Consider the following 16,486-nt stretch of genomic DNA (forward strand, 5'->3'; position numbering starts at 1 on the left):
TGCAGTCACCTGGTGACAGAGACACATAAAGTTGTATATCATCAGCATAACTTTTATAATTAATGCTATAGTTCTGTAATATTTGACCCAAAGGGAGCATATACAAGTTGAACAGAAGAGGCCCCAAGGACTGACCCCTGGGGGACTCCACAAGTCATGTCCACTCGCTCGGATTCATAGCTGCTGATCGTATCAAAATAACTCCGGCTTTCTAAATAGGACCTGAACCAGTTAAGGACCCCTCCAGAAAGTCCAACCCAGTTTTCCAGCCTGTGCAACAGGATTCTGTGATCTACAGTATCAAACGCAGCACTGAGATTCAACAGAACCAGGACTGATACTTGACCAGAATCAGTAAATGGTAAATGGTCCGTATTTATATAGCGCTTTTCTGTACCTGGGATGATACCCAAAGCGCTTTACATTATACATCACATTCACCCATTCACACACACATTCACACACTGATGGCGGAAGCTGCCATGCAAGGCGCTCGACCACGACCCATCAGGAGCAATTAGGGGTTCGGCGTCTTGCCCAAGGACACCTCGACATGAACTCGACTTGGCCAAGGATCGAACCGGCAACCCTTGGGTTACAAGACGACCGCTCTACCTTGCTGAGCCACGCCGCCCCCAGTATTCAACCTAATGTCATTTAACACTTTGACCAGAGCTGTTTCAGTGCTGTGATGAGGTCGGAAGCCGGACTGAAATTTATCAAGATTTCCACTTTCATTTAAAAAGTCATTAAGCTGGTGAAATATAACTTTCTCAATAATCTTGGAAATAAAAGAGAGGTTAGAGACAGGTCTATAGTTGTTCATTATAGAGGCGTCTTGAGTCCTTTTCTTTAGGAGTGGCTTAATAGCAGCCATCTTTAGTGACTTGGGAACAGAAGAAGTGAGCAGAATACAGGAACAAAAGTCAGGTTGAACGAAATTACGTATAACATTAAGCACAAAATCTCCACATAACACAAATAATTAAGTAATTAATAATTGCTCCTGATCATGATGGTATTTTTCCATGTGAAAGTGTTAACACATTGCCTGAGTCTCAGCTTCATCTGTTAGTAACAAAGAGAATACAAGCAGCTTATTAAGTCCAGGTTAAGTAAAGGTCATCTTAATGTGTTTTCATCCTGGGAATTACACTTCTTAAAATTTTATAAACCAGTTGTTTATTTAATGACTTGAGTTATCCTTGTCATCCTTGTTTGGTCTCTTTCCCTTAGATTGTTGTATGTCTTTGAAATTGCATAAATTACTTAATCATTCGCTTTTTTTTTTAACACAGCAGTTGCTTTTACTTCAGTTGAAGTCCTCCATCAGGTGTGAATCAATATACGTCACAGCTTGCTGGCTGTCCTCCTTTTCTTTCAGGTCTACAATTAATAATTTATCTGGTCATATCGATGCCACCTACTCCCTTTTCTCCTTTCTGCACATGCTTGCTCGCTCTTTCCACAAAAACAGGTGATGACTAGGTGGTAAAGGATCTCATTAATGGATGACTGAAAAGGGGAGCAAGAGCGAGGAAAGCACAGTCATTCAATGAAATAGACATTATCCGCTTTGGATCAACAACAGAACCAGTTGGACTGCAGTGAAAGTGACTTTCTCTGAGTCTATTGAGATCAGCCCTGAGAAACTTTTTGAGGAGTTTGAATGGGAAATTTCTGTCTCTGACAGTCTTTTTTTCAAGGCCTTTTCTTATTTTAAACTTGATTTTTTTCTTTGAAATTATTACATTATGTCAGGAGTCAGCAGTGACCAGCTGCACAAATCAACTTTAAGTGTCTACTCGGTCAGTTTCCATTGTTTTCTCTGAGTTGTGATCATGGGGTGGAAACAGTGGACTGGTGCTGTTTTTGGCACAGCTGACTTTTCTTGGTTGCTCTGTTGTTTTCTATGTGTGTTACTGTAGAACCTGATGGAGCATTTCAACCCAGGTCTTGAGAAGCTTGTTACACTTGGAACCAGCTACGTTAAAGCTTTCCAAGGTAAGTCGGTGAGTGATGGGTGAAATATGGATTTTAGCTTTGCAATGTTTTTCCAAAAGTTTGGCCTCCAAAACAAAACCGTTTACACACATTAATTAATTAGAAAAATGCTTTGGGTTTTGTATTAGGATCGGGTTCTTGCTGATAATTTATACTGTGTGAAAAAAATTACACTTACATGTCAGGTGAGATGATATTATTGGATATAATTTAAACTTCTGCTTCAAAATATGTCGTCTTGACTTCACTTCCGGTTTACATATCTTCGGTCATCTATGTTACATTGGTAATTAGGTGAGCGGCATGCATCGTTAATGCCACCTCTGCGTCATAAAACAAGAATAGGCCACCAGTCACAAGGTAGTGTTGTAACACAATACTCACTGGCATGATGCTATTCCTAGACTAGAATCACATATCACTTGTCAGTGCTGTAAGGCCTTTGCTCCTAATGAATAAAGGCAGCACCAATTGACCCAATTAAGAGCATTTTAATGTTATCATTAAGCTTATATATGGTGGTAGTGTTGAATGTTTTGAAGGTTTAGTTTTAAAGCAGCATTTCTATTTGCTTCTGTGTCAGCATTAGCTGTTTGCAGTGAGGCCTACTTCAGTGCTGTGGCTAAGATGGGTGACCAGGCCCTTCACACACTGTCATCTCGTTCACTTGGTAAGATTGTGTTCACATAAGTGTGTTTATTTGTATTTGTGACTGAGTGACTCAACAGGTTTCAGTCTTTATTTATTGCATTGCACACACAAAATTGGCCTTTATAGATGGCCAATGTTACTAATGTCAACACAATTTATACTGATACATCCTAGATTATGAAGTAAAACGTGTAACTTATTTTTCCCTCCTGCTCATTTACATCCTGTTCTTTATTTGCATGTTTTTGTAGGTAACACAAATGTGTGTATTTGTTCTCTTGAGCATGCATTTTCTATAAGCTTCGCTTTCACTCTGACCCTGGGAGCGTGTGCAAGCATCATTAATAGCAATTAGCATCAGGCTAACACATCACTATAGTATGTGAAGGTTAGCTCAGTACATACTTGCCTGGCTAACTGAGAAGATCAGCATGACCACAGGCCCTATTGAGTAGCTGCCCTTAAAATATTGATGAGGTCCGTTGTCAGCTGTCCTCAGTTCATTAGCTCAACCACTATATTCAAATCCAGAGTCACCCATAATATGTGTGTTGATCTGGTCTGTGGTGGTTGGTAAAGTCTGTTTTTGCTTTAAACAGGGGATGTCCTGATCCAGATATCTGAAACACAGAGGAGACTCACTGCAGAGATGGAGGGAGTGGTCAGTACATTTCCTCAGTAGATGCAGAATACCTGCATCTTGATGATACTAAATCGTGTCACAACATGTTATGGAGAGCATTTTATCATGCTCTTACTTCCCTAAATCTTCTCCAAAATCTTGATGTAATTTGTTTTATAAGTAAGTTAGTCTACTAATTTACAAACACCCATTTACTTGTTACAGAGACCAGTTTATTCTTCCACTTTACTGGTGAAAATTCCAACATCCACCTAGAACCCTGTTTAACTGTAGTTGCTTTCAGTTATGTGAAGAAGAGAAGCATGGCCTCTAATTAAACAGCTGGCCTGAGGAAGGACCACATTTGCATATATATTTAGTCAAACAATTAAAACAAGCTAATCCTGTTTGAACAGAGGTGAAGTTTTCCTAATGACTCATTTCCATCACAAAAATGTCTTTCTTCCTGCTACAGTTCCAGTGGTTCCAGATTGAAGTGTTGCAAGCGATGGAGAACAATATCAAGTTGGATGAGGAGTACATTGATGTGAGTTTACTTAATTAAGTATGTGCTTCATTGGAAACCCACATGGATTTGCAAATTATTTATTTTCTAAACCAATTTATTACATTATCAGCAGCTGAAAGGACAAAATATTCTGTGCAAAACTTAAAATTAATAATGAGTTGCAAGTAGATGTATTTAGTGTCAAACTGAGTTTGAGGGCTGTGTTTTATTCTTTCGTTTTGTATCTCAATAAATCAGGGCTACATTATATAACTGGTTATTTTCTTCAGTAGTTACAATGTGTTCTACATGTACAGAAGTCTTTGTTTCAGCCAACCAGATAAAATTATTGCCTTGAGACCAAGTAAATTATCTGTGCCTGAAGTTTAAAAGATGCCAAAATTATACAAATTCCAATTTTCTTTTTTTTCTATTTGTTTTGGAATATAGTTCAATCCCACTCTGTTCAGAAGTCCACAGGAAAAAAAATAAAATAATAAATAAATAACAAAAAAATAAAAAAAGAGAACGGAACTTCTCAGAGTTTAGGTCTCTGAATCTAAGTTGCAGACAGCTAAGATGTTAAATGAAGATAACGTTAGCTAATATGTAGAATCACAATAATGGGGATCCTTCACGCTGGGGGTTTTGCCTGCTTGGTCTGGGGATTGTTGCCATGGTGATCGCCCTTGTCTAGGTGGCTGGGGCTCTGCCTTACGCCTGTGGTGTAGGCCCCGGCCTGTCCGTATCTGGGTGGGTGCTGTAGCGGCAGCCTCTGTGGACATGGGTGGACTGGCTCCTGGTGTTTCCTCAAAGCAGCACCAAGCCAGATGTTTATCACTTTTATTATTTTATACCTACATTCAGTTTAGAGGCAGAAATTAGGGAGTCATGTTTGTGTTATCTATGTTATCTATTTTGATGTGTGTAAAGGCTTGTTTTATTTTTATATGCATGAATTGCTTTTTATCATGTAAAGGACTTTCTGTTGCCTTCAGCACAAAAGCTTTTTATAAATAAAGTTTGATTTGATTCAGTTTGATAACAGCAGTAGTCTATAACAAAACACAGCATAGATGATGCATCTGTGCCACCTGTTTGCATGATGATGATAATTTCCTGCCCCCTCAAAATGGGAGCATGGTTCTCATGTCAACTTCAGGCTTGATCAAAAACAAGGCAGGTGGCAGCATTCTGCACATCAGAAAGCATGCAGGGGGAGAGAGAGCAGCTTGTAAAAATGACCATGTTCACTTCCTTTGAACAAATGAAGGAAAGTTTATCATTCTTTGAATCAAACTGTTTGCTGTGCTGCAGGGGAGTCGCAGAGTGTATGAGCTGGAGGTGAGGAACCAGGCAGAGGCTTTGGAGAAGCAACTAAGACGTGGAACCTACAGGGACTCTCTGGTAAAAATCTTTCCTCATAAACTCTATGCATGTTCACATGTGAGCACATACACAGAGTTTAAGCAATAATACTTTTGTGCCATTGTTTGCATGTGAGGGGCAAGAGCATGTGGTTTCCCTGTGTGTGTTCAGGAGAACAGTGAATACATGCTGTACCTGAGGCAGAGCCAGCAGGAGATCCTAAAGGAGGAGGAGAGGCGATATCGCTTCTTGGCAGAGAAGCACTGTGGCCTCACACAGTCGCTCCTGTTTTTAATAAACAAGGTATACAAACACACATGCTGGTCCTACATAACAACAGCAAACCAAAGTTGACCACACTGTGTGTTTTTGTGTGACAATAGATCAGTGTTTAAAGTGGTTTAATTTAAAACAGTCCCTATAGTAACCAGCAGAACTCATGCTCCAGATCAGGATTAATGCATCTGAGTGAATTATTCATCAACATAAAAGATCCAGTGGGTGATGTCTTACACAGTAATTGGATGTTGCCACTGACTAAATACCCCTGTAGGGAAAGCTGCACTGACTGTGAAAAATTTAAAATTCAGAATATTTATTCTAAGATAATAACAGCTCATATGCTCTGCAGTTATGTATCAGATAAGCAACATGGAAAATACAGTAAAACGTGAACTTGTTTAGTTAATTTTTTGTCTACTGTTAACACCACCTGTCAGTAAGGAGTGTTGTATCCACGTTGGCACCCTTAAATCCAGCTTCCCTGTCAATAAGATTATTTATGCAACCCAGAAGTTGAATGTGTCAGCATTTTTATTCCAGCCATGTCATGTCGATTGCTTGATTATCTGGTAAAACTCCAGTCTCAATTTGCATTATCTAATTTACTGAAGTACATGGTAAACGTTTTGCTGCTTTATTAGTTTGAGATTTAATGAGGTCCTCAGCTCTCTTATTTGTTTTCAGACTGGTGCTTCCCTCCAGCAGAAGGCAGACGGATGGAAGGAGAAGGTGAATGAGACCAGGGGCTCCAGATCACGAACTCCCACGCATTTGGACCAAGAGGCGCAGGTACAGGCACAGTATGTAGTTTAGTCCAGTGCATGTGTGTTGGCCCTGTCATAACTGAGCTTTATTTTGATTTTAAATATCTGAATAGTGAAATATATTAAAACCACTCAAAGTCCTAAGTAAACGGAGCCAAAACTGAATGTTAAACCTGACTTTGAGAAATTTAGGGTAAAGTAGATTGTTCTTATCCCTCTCATAGCCCAAAACTCTACTTCAAATCTGTTCAGCTGTAGAAAACTTCACTCTGTACTTCACATCCACCGCTCATATGTGCTAACACACTGGTGTCCAGACTGGCTGCCAAAACACCCAGAATGCAGCAGCTTGGTGTTATACATATATATTTATACATATATAGACTTCATAGGATTACAAACCAGCAAGTGCATCAGATTTGCAGCCCAGTCTGATCTGCTGTTACAGACTGAGTTAAGATTCAGGTCTGGCCTCCCAAAATTTAGCTTTGCCCTTTGCTGGACTTCTACATACATCCCAATGATATCAGGTTCAGTTTTTCTTTCTTTTTATCTTTTTTTATCCTTGACCAAAACTGCAGATATTGGAAAAGCAGGTTTTTGAGAAATATTTAACTCTGTGATTCTTTGGCTTTACGTACAAACCAATGCTAAAAGCTGAGCAAATGAAGTAAAGGTTCATAAATTACTTGTCACTACTTTTAGCAAGATCTACATCATTGCCACATGTTTTCTTTATTAAATGAGTACTTGTCAGTTTGCATTCAAGTGAATTTGTACTATGCAGCCTTAATCCAGCTGCTTTGAACGTTGTTGTAACAATTAAATTAAGCACCATCAATGTCAGACCTATCCGCTGCTTTAACTTAATATTTCTACTGACAGTAAATCTTGCTCTGCCAGATTTCAAATAAGAATTGTGAGTAGACACAGCAGTTAATCTATGATATGTACTGTATGTTTCTCTGCTAAGCTTCGAGGATCAGTGAGCTCCCTGCTTCAGACAGTTGCCAGAGATGAGGATATGTCTTGGGCTAGGCGTGAGCAGCAAGCACTGGGCCGAGTGCCCTCTAGAGGTAAGAGATAGATATAGCTCAGGGCTGCTTAAGTCCGGTCATCAAGAGCTACTATTTTGCTAATTGTAGATGCATCCCTTCTCCAACACACCCAAGTCAAATGGCTAAACTCCCTCATCTGCATATCACTCAACTTTGCAGAAGCCTGGCAACAAGCCATTCATTTGATTCAGGTGGGTTGGAGAAGGGATGCATCAAAAAGTTGCAGGATAGTAGCTCTTGAGGATAGCTCAGTGTTCCCCAACCCTGGTCCTCAAGCCACACTATCCTGCAGGTATTAGATATATCCCTTCTGCAACACACTTGATTCAAATTACATGGATCTCTGACAAGCTCTGCACAAATCTGCTACTGAGCCATTAATTTAAGTCAGGTGTGTTGAAGCAGGGAAACATCTAAAGTCTGCAGGACAGTGGGCCTTGAGGACTGGAGTTGGGGATCCCTGTAATAGCTCTCAAACTTTGACAGAGACACAGAAGAGTAAAGCTATAAAATTTTACTTGTGTATTTGAATATTCTGATATTGTATTAATTTCCCCTCTCTGTTTTCTTTTGTTATCTTTCTTCCACTCCAGCACCATCGCCCCTCCCCAGTCGCTCTCGCTCCAGTTCAGTAGGGGAATCTCTGGGTCTTGGAGCAGGAAGAGCCATGAGAGCCCTTGTGTCTCACCCGTCTTCATCCAACCCAAAGCTTCTGCCTTTCAACAGAGGAGAGACTGTCATCGTACTGGTCCAGGAACCTCGCAACGGCTGGCTATATGGACGCACCGACAGCAGCCTGCGGTGGGTTTATTTATGAAGGATTTATGTTCATTCAGTCACAGAACCAACATTTTCAGATTTTCACCAGGTTCTAAAATAAATGTTCTGTGTTACACAGCATCTAAAAGGTTTTGCAACATACTTTTGTGACTGTGACTAAGACTTTGCTTTTTCACACTGGTGCTCTTCCTTAATAATTGATGAGCCACATTATTAAACCCATACATAAACATGTGTTTGCAGTTAGGAGGTAAAGGTGTACATTTTTTATTTAACAAAATCTAATAATCTAGAAGATAAATATTGTGTAACTTTTATGGACAAATGTATGTCAGTATACTAATGTACATCTGCATAATGTATTATAAAAGTAAGTATGCATGAAAACACAAAAACTTTTTAAAACCTAACATTTTGAAATGTGTTACATGACTGAGAAATATGTTTTACTGTATTTTAGAGTTGGAATATTTTAATTAATTTAGCAAAAGCCAACCCTGTCCCTAACACTGTAATGCCACAGATCAGCCTACACTGATGTATTAGTCTCAAACAAAGCCATGGCGTTTAGCTGTGTATTTGACACCTAGCTGTTTGTTCTGCCTTCATCAAAGAAGTGGTCTGCTCTGGATACCAGAACATTCAGATCTTGGGCTATAAGTTGCAGATGAAAAGTGTGATGAAGAAGAATTTGAGCAACTGTGTGAAGACAAAAGTTGAAAGGTAGAATTGCAGATGTTGGAGGTGCTTCACACCAGCTCAGAAAATTGATTTAAGGGCCAAGTTGACATACTTGTACCACGGTTTTTCCAGGACTGTATGTGCATGTACTAATAGCAATAACACAAAGTGGGTTAATTTTTTTTAAAAGGCAAAGCTGGACATTTAAGCTTAAAGAGCCATATGCTCATTGCCACAGCTGTAGTAATACAGTCAGTGGATAGTGATTTTGTTCAGAGCCAAACTGAAAACCAACACTGGCCTTGTTTTGCCCTGGTCCTTCTACAAACCTTCACCAGACAAGCCGCAAAACCTTATTAGAACTGGACTGATTCCCTTCCTTCTCTGCTAGAGTGCTCATGAAGTATTTGTAGGACATACCTGCCTTGAGAGTTAGTTACACCATTTGATTGTTTTCCCAGCTCTGTCCATAGCTGGGAAAAGACTGAAACATTTAATATCTTCAGTGTGTTTGTGATAAACTCAGTAGTTAAAATGGTTTTATTTGAGTTGATCTGAGATCTGTCAATCAGGGTTCTCAGTGGACATGTCCTAGTTTCTCAATGCAAAGAACATTATTTTTCGTCTGATTTTAAATTCTGTGTACTTGCTGATTGTTTCAGTCATTTAGATTTGCCTGGGTGGTTGATAACACTCAAAAAACACTTTCACCTCTGATTTGCTCTAACTTTATACTTCAACATAATATATTACCGAACTTATAGTAGTTATGAAAGGACAAAAGGATTTATAAAGCTGAAGTTATCTGTTGCCTAATCCTTTTTGTTTCATCTCCTTCAGTCAAGGCTGGTTTCCGGCTGCCTATGTGGCTCCTATTGAAGGTTTCTCCAACACTTTGGCAGCCAGGTGGGAGTTTGCCAGTCAATGTTCTGTCTATACAGCAAAAACAAAACATTGTAAAGCTGAGAAAAGCTTCAGATGTTTTTCTGTCCATCAGAAATGTCCAGGTTACTAATCTATTAACAATTCTTGACTTCTACTTTGACTCACACAGTGGTGGTTCTCTAAGAAGCCACAGTATGAATAATCTGCTGGACACTGACACCTACTCTGAGCAGTCAGAGGGAAAAAGTTATGGTGACATCCCACCCCCTGCCACACCCAACCGCAGAGCCTCTGTAGACTTCCGAGCAATCTCTCCAGCCCCCGAGAAGAAGACAGAACCAGGGACAGAAACAAAGCCTCTGCCTCCTCCCCCACCACCACCTCCTCCACCCAGTCAGAGCCTCAGAAGGGGCTCAGCAGATTTTCAACCAATCTCTCCCCTCTCTGACAGAAAGGGTGACTCAGCTTCTGATGTCCAGGTATTGCATGGTTATATGGTCCATGGTTAACTTATGGCCATAGTTGTAATAATGATTATTTTCTTAAGTGAACTGATTTGATTTTAATCCTTCTTCACCATTTTTTGGTCTTTACACCTCTCATTTATTAGGCGTTATCACCACATGGGCCACCTGAAAACCCACTATTTCCAAGGTAATTTTAAATTAGTTTTTGGTGAAAAATAAACTCATAAATTTGAATTCTCCAAATCTAGTGCATGAAAATATCAATGCTCTCTTGACATTATATAAGAAATTATGATTCAGTGGTGTGGGCTACAGTCAAGATTTAAGAATCTTTTTATGTGTTGTTTAGAGGTATTGATTTCAGTAAGATTATTGTTCACTGCATTATGGAATTGTTTGCTACAATTATCATACACATAAATCTTACTGAAGTACTGAATACCGTTAAAAGTGCAGGCGCAAATTTTCAATGAATGCCGTTTAGTTTTCCTTTTTTTTTTTTTTTTTACTTTGGCTTGGCATTCAGCAGCAACGAGTTCAACACCAAAGTTGACTCCAAAGGCTCATCACAAACTTCTAAAACATTAAACAGTTTGAGTTGTGGAAAACTGACCCTCTGAAGCATGCTCACCACCCACAGCCAAACCTTACCTTCCTCACGCTGGGGTCAGCGTGGTGTTAGTTTCTCCACCTGGATCCTTTGCCTGTGTGTGTATTTGTTTTATTTGGCAGAATTCAGTTGAGCGTGAGCAGTATCATGTAACATTTTCCATCATACTCTTGTTTCAGAGGCACAAACCCATTTGCCACTGTAAAGCTTCGACCCACAACGACCAATGACAGATCTGCTCCTCGGATCCACTGAGCTGTTGTCACTCATCCAGGTGGCGTTTGTGACTCACGCTGCAAGATGAGGTTGTGGAGGCAGGAGACATGTTCTTGTTGGCACCTCTGAAAGATGATGGTTTTTAGCCTGATGAACAGGGGATCATTTAGGGAGATTTAGTATAGTGTTAGATGAAACAAACTACTTGTTGTACCAAAATGAAAAGTGACACTGTATGGAGAACTAAATGATTAAAACCTTAAACTAGAATAGTTATTTTAATAACTCTTTGTACAGTAATTCATTTGTTATGTTGTTTGGTGTTTGTCTCCGATAGTAAAAATAGAAAAAGGAACAGTTTTTGTGAAATACGTTTTTTATTCTCCTGGGCAGCACTGCTCATTTCATTGATAAACTACCTAACTGGTGGATTCACATACTTATTCTACTTAGTGTCAGATTTGTATTTATCTTAATAGACTAACAAAGCAAATAAATGTCCTTTTGACATTTTTTTTTTCAGTTGTATGTTTTTTAAGTTGAAGGTTTTGTGATCACAATGATGAACATTAAGTAAAGAGACAGTAACTCAACTTATATATATATAATTTCATACTGATGTATTTTCTCTCTTCACAATTCTCCTTTTATATGATTTTAAATACCACATTCTCTTATCAGAGGCAGGGAGTAAGGAGGAGGAGGGAACAGAGATTAGGTGAGGGAGGTGAGGTAAGACAGTTTAGGAAGGAAAAAGACGAACTGATAAACACCCAGAAATAAAATTAACTGAGAAAAATGCACAGCTTGAAATAAAACAGAAGAAGAAAACTGAGATTGAGGGAGTCTTAAACATCTACATCTTCTACAACACTAGTACCATTCTTAAATCTTTGAGAATGACTCTGAATCCTTACAGTATGTGTGGTTAAATATATTTATATAAAATATGAAAATCCTAAAAGAAACCGATGCCTTGTATGCCTGTATGTTCCTCCTCATGGTGACTCCCTGTTGGCTGGTTTTTGTTAGTGTTTCACAGCAGCCAGGCCAGGTGTGACTCCATATGTGGGGTCCACGGGGAGTTAAGAAGAGTTTGAAGGTGGCAGTTACAAAATATGAATGCAGGGATGAAGAAGAGGAAGAAGAAGGGCTTCAGCTATCCTTTACTCATGCACCAAGGCCTCAAACTCTGGAAAACAAAAAAACAAACAAAAAACTGAAATGAAATTGTGCACAAATGGGCCAAGCTTTACTATTTTAATAACAAATTCTATAGAAAGAGTGATGATGAACTTATTCAGCTGTATTATCCCATGACCACAGCCTGATGAATCTCATTTCATTTCATCACAACATGTAAAAATTAGGACTGTTTCAATGCCATTTTTTTTTTTTTTTGTCCAATACCAAGTCCAATGGCTGGGGTTTAGGTATCAGCTGATGCAGATCCGATACCTGTGTTATTTTATTATCTATTAATTTTTTTATTAAAAAAAAAATTATATACATTTTATACTTCAATGATTACTTCTCAGTGAGCGCGGGAGCTGCTGCATGCCCCTCCCCCGACCGTTAGCGGCTGCAGTCAGAGCAGGAGATGTTCACCTCGGCTATATGACCAGACAGAAAAAATTAAACTCCCAAAGATACCACTTGCTGATCCCACCCTGACTTATTGTCAGATATTAATGACAACATTTTAAAAATTAATAGTACTATAAGATGTTGTAGACTCTTAAACAGAGAGTAGCCGGAGCTCCTAGTTAAAGTTAAATGCTACCAACTTTAGCTCTGTTCAGTTTTTGCCAGGGATATTTTATATTTCTTTCTCTGCTGTTTTGATTTGAAATGCAATTAAATGCACTTTTCCAGACTATTACTAGAGCTTGAGTCAACAATATTGATGTCTGTGTCAATTATTTGATTTAGTTGTTCACTAATCCATTAAAAAAAAAAAAATTGTTGATGTTTTGCTAATGGGATTTTCTAATGAGTAATGATGCCAAATGGTTAGCATAAGGCTAATGCTAAGTGTTAGCAGAACAGTAACTCGTGCAGCTGCTACTCAGTCCGCCAACTCAAAACAATCATCACGCAAGATTGCGTAACCTCCTGTGTCTGCAAGTATTTCCGACGCTACTATCAGTATCGGCCCAACTCCAACAAAAATAAATGACTGAGCAACATTGTCACAGTCTGCGACACATCCCAGCATCATTAACACCACACTGAATGCAATTTAAGTCTAAGACTTCGGAAAATGTCAATACACATTGCATTCAGAATTTCATATTACAGGCACACTCAGTTTTCACTCCACTAGTTTTACTGAAAGCAAGAAGGCCTGCCCAAGGTTAGAACATATTTTTATACTGTACTGTACTGTTAAGCCCTCTTCTCACCATCAATGCCGATCTTGCCATCTCCATCTTTGTCTGCAGCTTGGAGGAATGCTTTTGTCTCGGCATCAGTCAGATCTCTGCCATCCTTAGAGAATCCCTTCAGTACAAACCTGTGGGGAAAAAAAGAAAGAAAAGTTGTTGCAGACAAAGTTCACTGCAATGTACAGTAGCATATAACAATGTACAGAATACTCAGAATCCTGACATAACTTGGGCTCTTGCACATTGTTACATCTGTTTGAAATCCTTACTTAAGCTCTTCCTCCTCTATGAATCCACTGCCATCAACATCCAGGACCTGGAAGACCTTCTTGACATTTTCAGCTGACATGGCCTTCATTCCCACCATTTCAAAGAACTTCATAGGGTCGAATGTTTCAGCTACAAAAGGCAAAGCAAACAGCAGATTCTTAACCTTAAAAATATGAAAATGAAGACTTCTATTGCTCATATACAGAACACAGTATCACAGACACAGAACAAGACACAACAGTTTTTATCCTCATTAACTGTAACTACTAACTGTGCCCATCAGACATGATCATTGTACATACCTGCAAAGGCATCAAGAGCTTTCTTGATCTCCTCCGCTTTTAACAGATCTGTCATTACCATCCTGCCAGCTGGAAAGAAGGACAGAGAAGACAGCTATTTGGGATACGGAAGATAATAATTTTATACAAAAATCCATCCAAAAATGCGCTGACTGTTAAAGAATAAACTTTAGCTCAACAATTTAATTCCCTTGAGCACACATAAATATTATCCACCTTTTCTATTTCATTTGCATGTACAATATGTAGATTAGTATTCTATAAGCACACAAGTTGTTCTTTCTGTCATACTAAAGCTGTTTTCATATGTGCGCCCTTTGCATATTTCTGTTGGACAGGTACTGCAGGATTGGAGGGATACACCAGTTGTTGACGAATTCATTTTCTTACAGACTATAATGCTTTGTCCAGCTACCATATCAAATTAAACACTTAACCTCCCTAAAGAAGAAACTTTTCCTGAAAAGCTGTATGTTAAGAAAAATAAGTGAACCCTCAAGTCCTATTTCTCCTTAGTGATCTGCAGTAGCCTTTAATTGTCAGCAGGCGTCACAACTGAGCTGGAGGAGGCGCTCAGTCTTCCTGTTTGGTTTAGAGCTCTCCCAAAGTGTTTTGATAACACAAATGTTTGGTTTCTTATTGAGCTTCCATGTATATATAAGTGTGTGTGTGTGAGCATTTCTGGCCATGTAAGTCACACATATGAGACTTTCAGAGCCCCAGTAGGACTGTTTTGATACTCCCGCGGCAGGTTGCACTGACTTGAGTCCAACAAAATGATGACATTCCCTAACTAAAGGACAAAGTGACAAAGAACAGAAATTTACTGTCTACTTCTTCTCAACTTTCCTGACACCTGTCATGTGTCTGACTTTTGACGTCAAAAGCCAATTAAGGGAACCTCTATTTGTGGCTTTTGAGATGTTTATTTTTGTCCCCAGCTATCAGATATTGTCCTGTAAATAGAATGCCAACAGATTAAGATACTATAGGTCATTTGGTTATGAAAGAAAGCTGTATAGAAATTATTTTTATCTTCTGCTTATTTACAGAAAACTTACACACAGTTTCAGCCTGTCAAGTTGTTCTAGAGCTCCATGTCTTGACTGTGTGCTTAAAGGTAAACACACCAAGAAAAAAAGACAGTGGGACATGCATTTTGGTCATCCCTGTCATTGATATGACCACCTTCCTAACATTGCCTGAACGTAATGTTTAATTCTATGTCCATAAACAGCTGAAATATTATTTAATAACCTATTGAACATGATACAAAATGTTATTATTTCATAAAAACTTGATGCAAATTTGAAATCTGATGTCTGCATTATGTTTAAAAAATGTTTGAATACTAGCAGCATAATCACTGGAAGATAAAGTCTTTGGTTGAACATCATATTAGGTGTTTTTGCACATATTGGGTTTAAAAAAAAAATACAAAAAGACAAAAAGAGCACCCTAAAGAGGTTGAGACTTTGTTTTTTCAACACTCTGTGAGAAATTGCTTTATCATGTAGCAATTAAAATAAAAGGTTACTTAATGAAAAACAAGTTATTTAGGGTATTTCTTTATCTACTAGTAAATCATATTAGTAAAAGATAAAGATAAACAAACATTTGTAATAACCAATGTCAGTGAACATATTGCATCCACCTATCCATAGCATATGTGACCCTGTTATTTTTTTGACTGTTATTTTAACAACATGGCTTTTTAGTAAAAGACTGGATTATGAAGGCGCCAAACTATTAGTTAGGTGTTAGCCTATTTATGCAAACATATCATAATGATTCTTTTAAAAAACTACAGCAGTTGTTTCCCTCAGTTCCAAAACATTTAATAAGGAAGTGGCCTAAGTTACAATTATATTTAAATTAGTTTCCCGTATCAGTTTTAGAATAGAATAGAATAGAAATACTTTATTAATCCCTTTGGAGAGTCCTCAGGGAAATTTGGGTAAGGTGGGTTTTAAAGCCACACTTGTGTACTTTGGTGCTAATGAAGACTAATTGAGCATCTCTTGCATCCTGTCTCTTCTGTGAGCTCTCTACTGCCAGTAAGAGTCAAATTTTGACTCTTGTTTTATCTCTTCCTTTGTCACTTTCTTTTTCTTGCTTTCACCACTTTATCCTCTCAAGTTTGTTGCTGAATCAAATGGTGGTGCACTTTTAAAATGGCCAGTGTTGGGATCCAGTTGCTGGTGTGTGACCAGTTGAAAACGTAAATAAAATGAGAAAATGGTAAAGTTAAGTCAGGCAAGGATGTAATGGTTCCAAATGTCACCTATTATTGGTTACACATGAGCCAACACACCCTTTGACTGACACCTGCGTCTAACATTATCTTTTATTTGATACTAACCACTGCAGAGCAGAAAACTGTTAAAAAAGGAGACAATACACTTGTAAATAATCTCACGTAGGCAAACCCTGCATTTGAGCTGACTAAAAATCCATTTTAACTTACAGTGAGAACAATATTTGACCTCCATTATTGGTGGCTTTGGAAGATGTCACATTTTGATGATGATGATTATGACCTGCTCTCATTAAGATATTTTTTTAGAAATCAAAGAATCGTTCTAAAAATTTCAGATAGTGGCAAGTACTGAATTTATTTTGAGCTGCAGG

At 38.5% G+C, this 16,486-nt stretch overlaps 2 protein-coding genes across 3 annotated transcripts in view; one reads left to right on the forward strand and one right to left on the reverse strand.

Annotated features, from left to right (window-relative positions):
- The first annotated feature begins 1,214 nt into the window (after positions 1-1,214).
- baiap2l2b (BAR/IMD domain containing adaptor protein 2 like 2b) lies at positions 1,215-11,256 on the forward strand. The gene is made up of 14 exons (XM_041981793.1): positions 1,215-1,808; positions 1,929-2,004; positions 2,588-2,674; positions 3,255-3,316; positions 3,753-3,824; positions 5,103-5,192; positions 5,325-5,456; positions 6,120-6,224; positions 7,173-7,275; positions 7,851-8,058; positions 9,559-9,624; positions 9,773-10,082; positions 10,214-10,257; positions 10,860-11,256. The coding sequence occupies exons 1-14, from the start codon at positions 1,755-1,757 to the stop codon at positions 10,933-10,935; spliced, it is 1,485 nt and encodes a 494-aa protein (XP_041837727.1). The 5' UTR covers positions 1,215-1,754; the 3' UTR covers positions 10,936-11,256.
- The window catches only part of pvalb7 (parvalbumin 7), a 35,361-nt gene continuing 29,824 nt past the window's right edge, over positions 10,950-16,486 (reverse strand). Inside the window, exons 2-5 of one of the 2 annotated variants that reach the window (XM_041981795.1) lie at positions 13,856-13,924; positions 13,553-13,682; positions 13,302-13,411; positions 10,950-12,088 (exon numbers count right to left, since the gene is read on the reverse strand). In XM_041981795.1, coding sequence (XP_041837729.1) covers positions 12,063-12,088; positions 13,302-13,411; positions 13,553-13,682; positions 13,856-13,924 — 335 coding nt within the window. In that variant the 3' untranslated portion in view covers positions 10,950-12,062. The remainder of the gene's footprint in view (positions 12,089-13,301; positions 13,412-13,552; positions 13,683-13,855; positions 13,925-16,486) is intronic. The other variant, XM_041981796.1, reaches the window with a different exon arrangement.

This window comes from Melanotaenia boesemani, chromosome 4, assembly GCF_017639745.1.
Source record: "Melanotaenia boesemani isolate fMelBoe1 chromosome 4, fMelBoe1.pri, whole genome shotgun sequence".
Lineage (NCBI taxonomy): Eukaryota > Metazoa > Chordata > Actinopteri > Atheriniformes > Melanotaeniidae > Melanotaenia > Melanotaenia boesemani.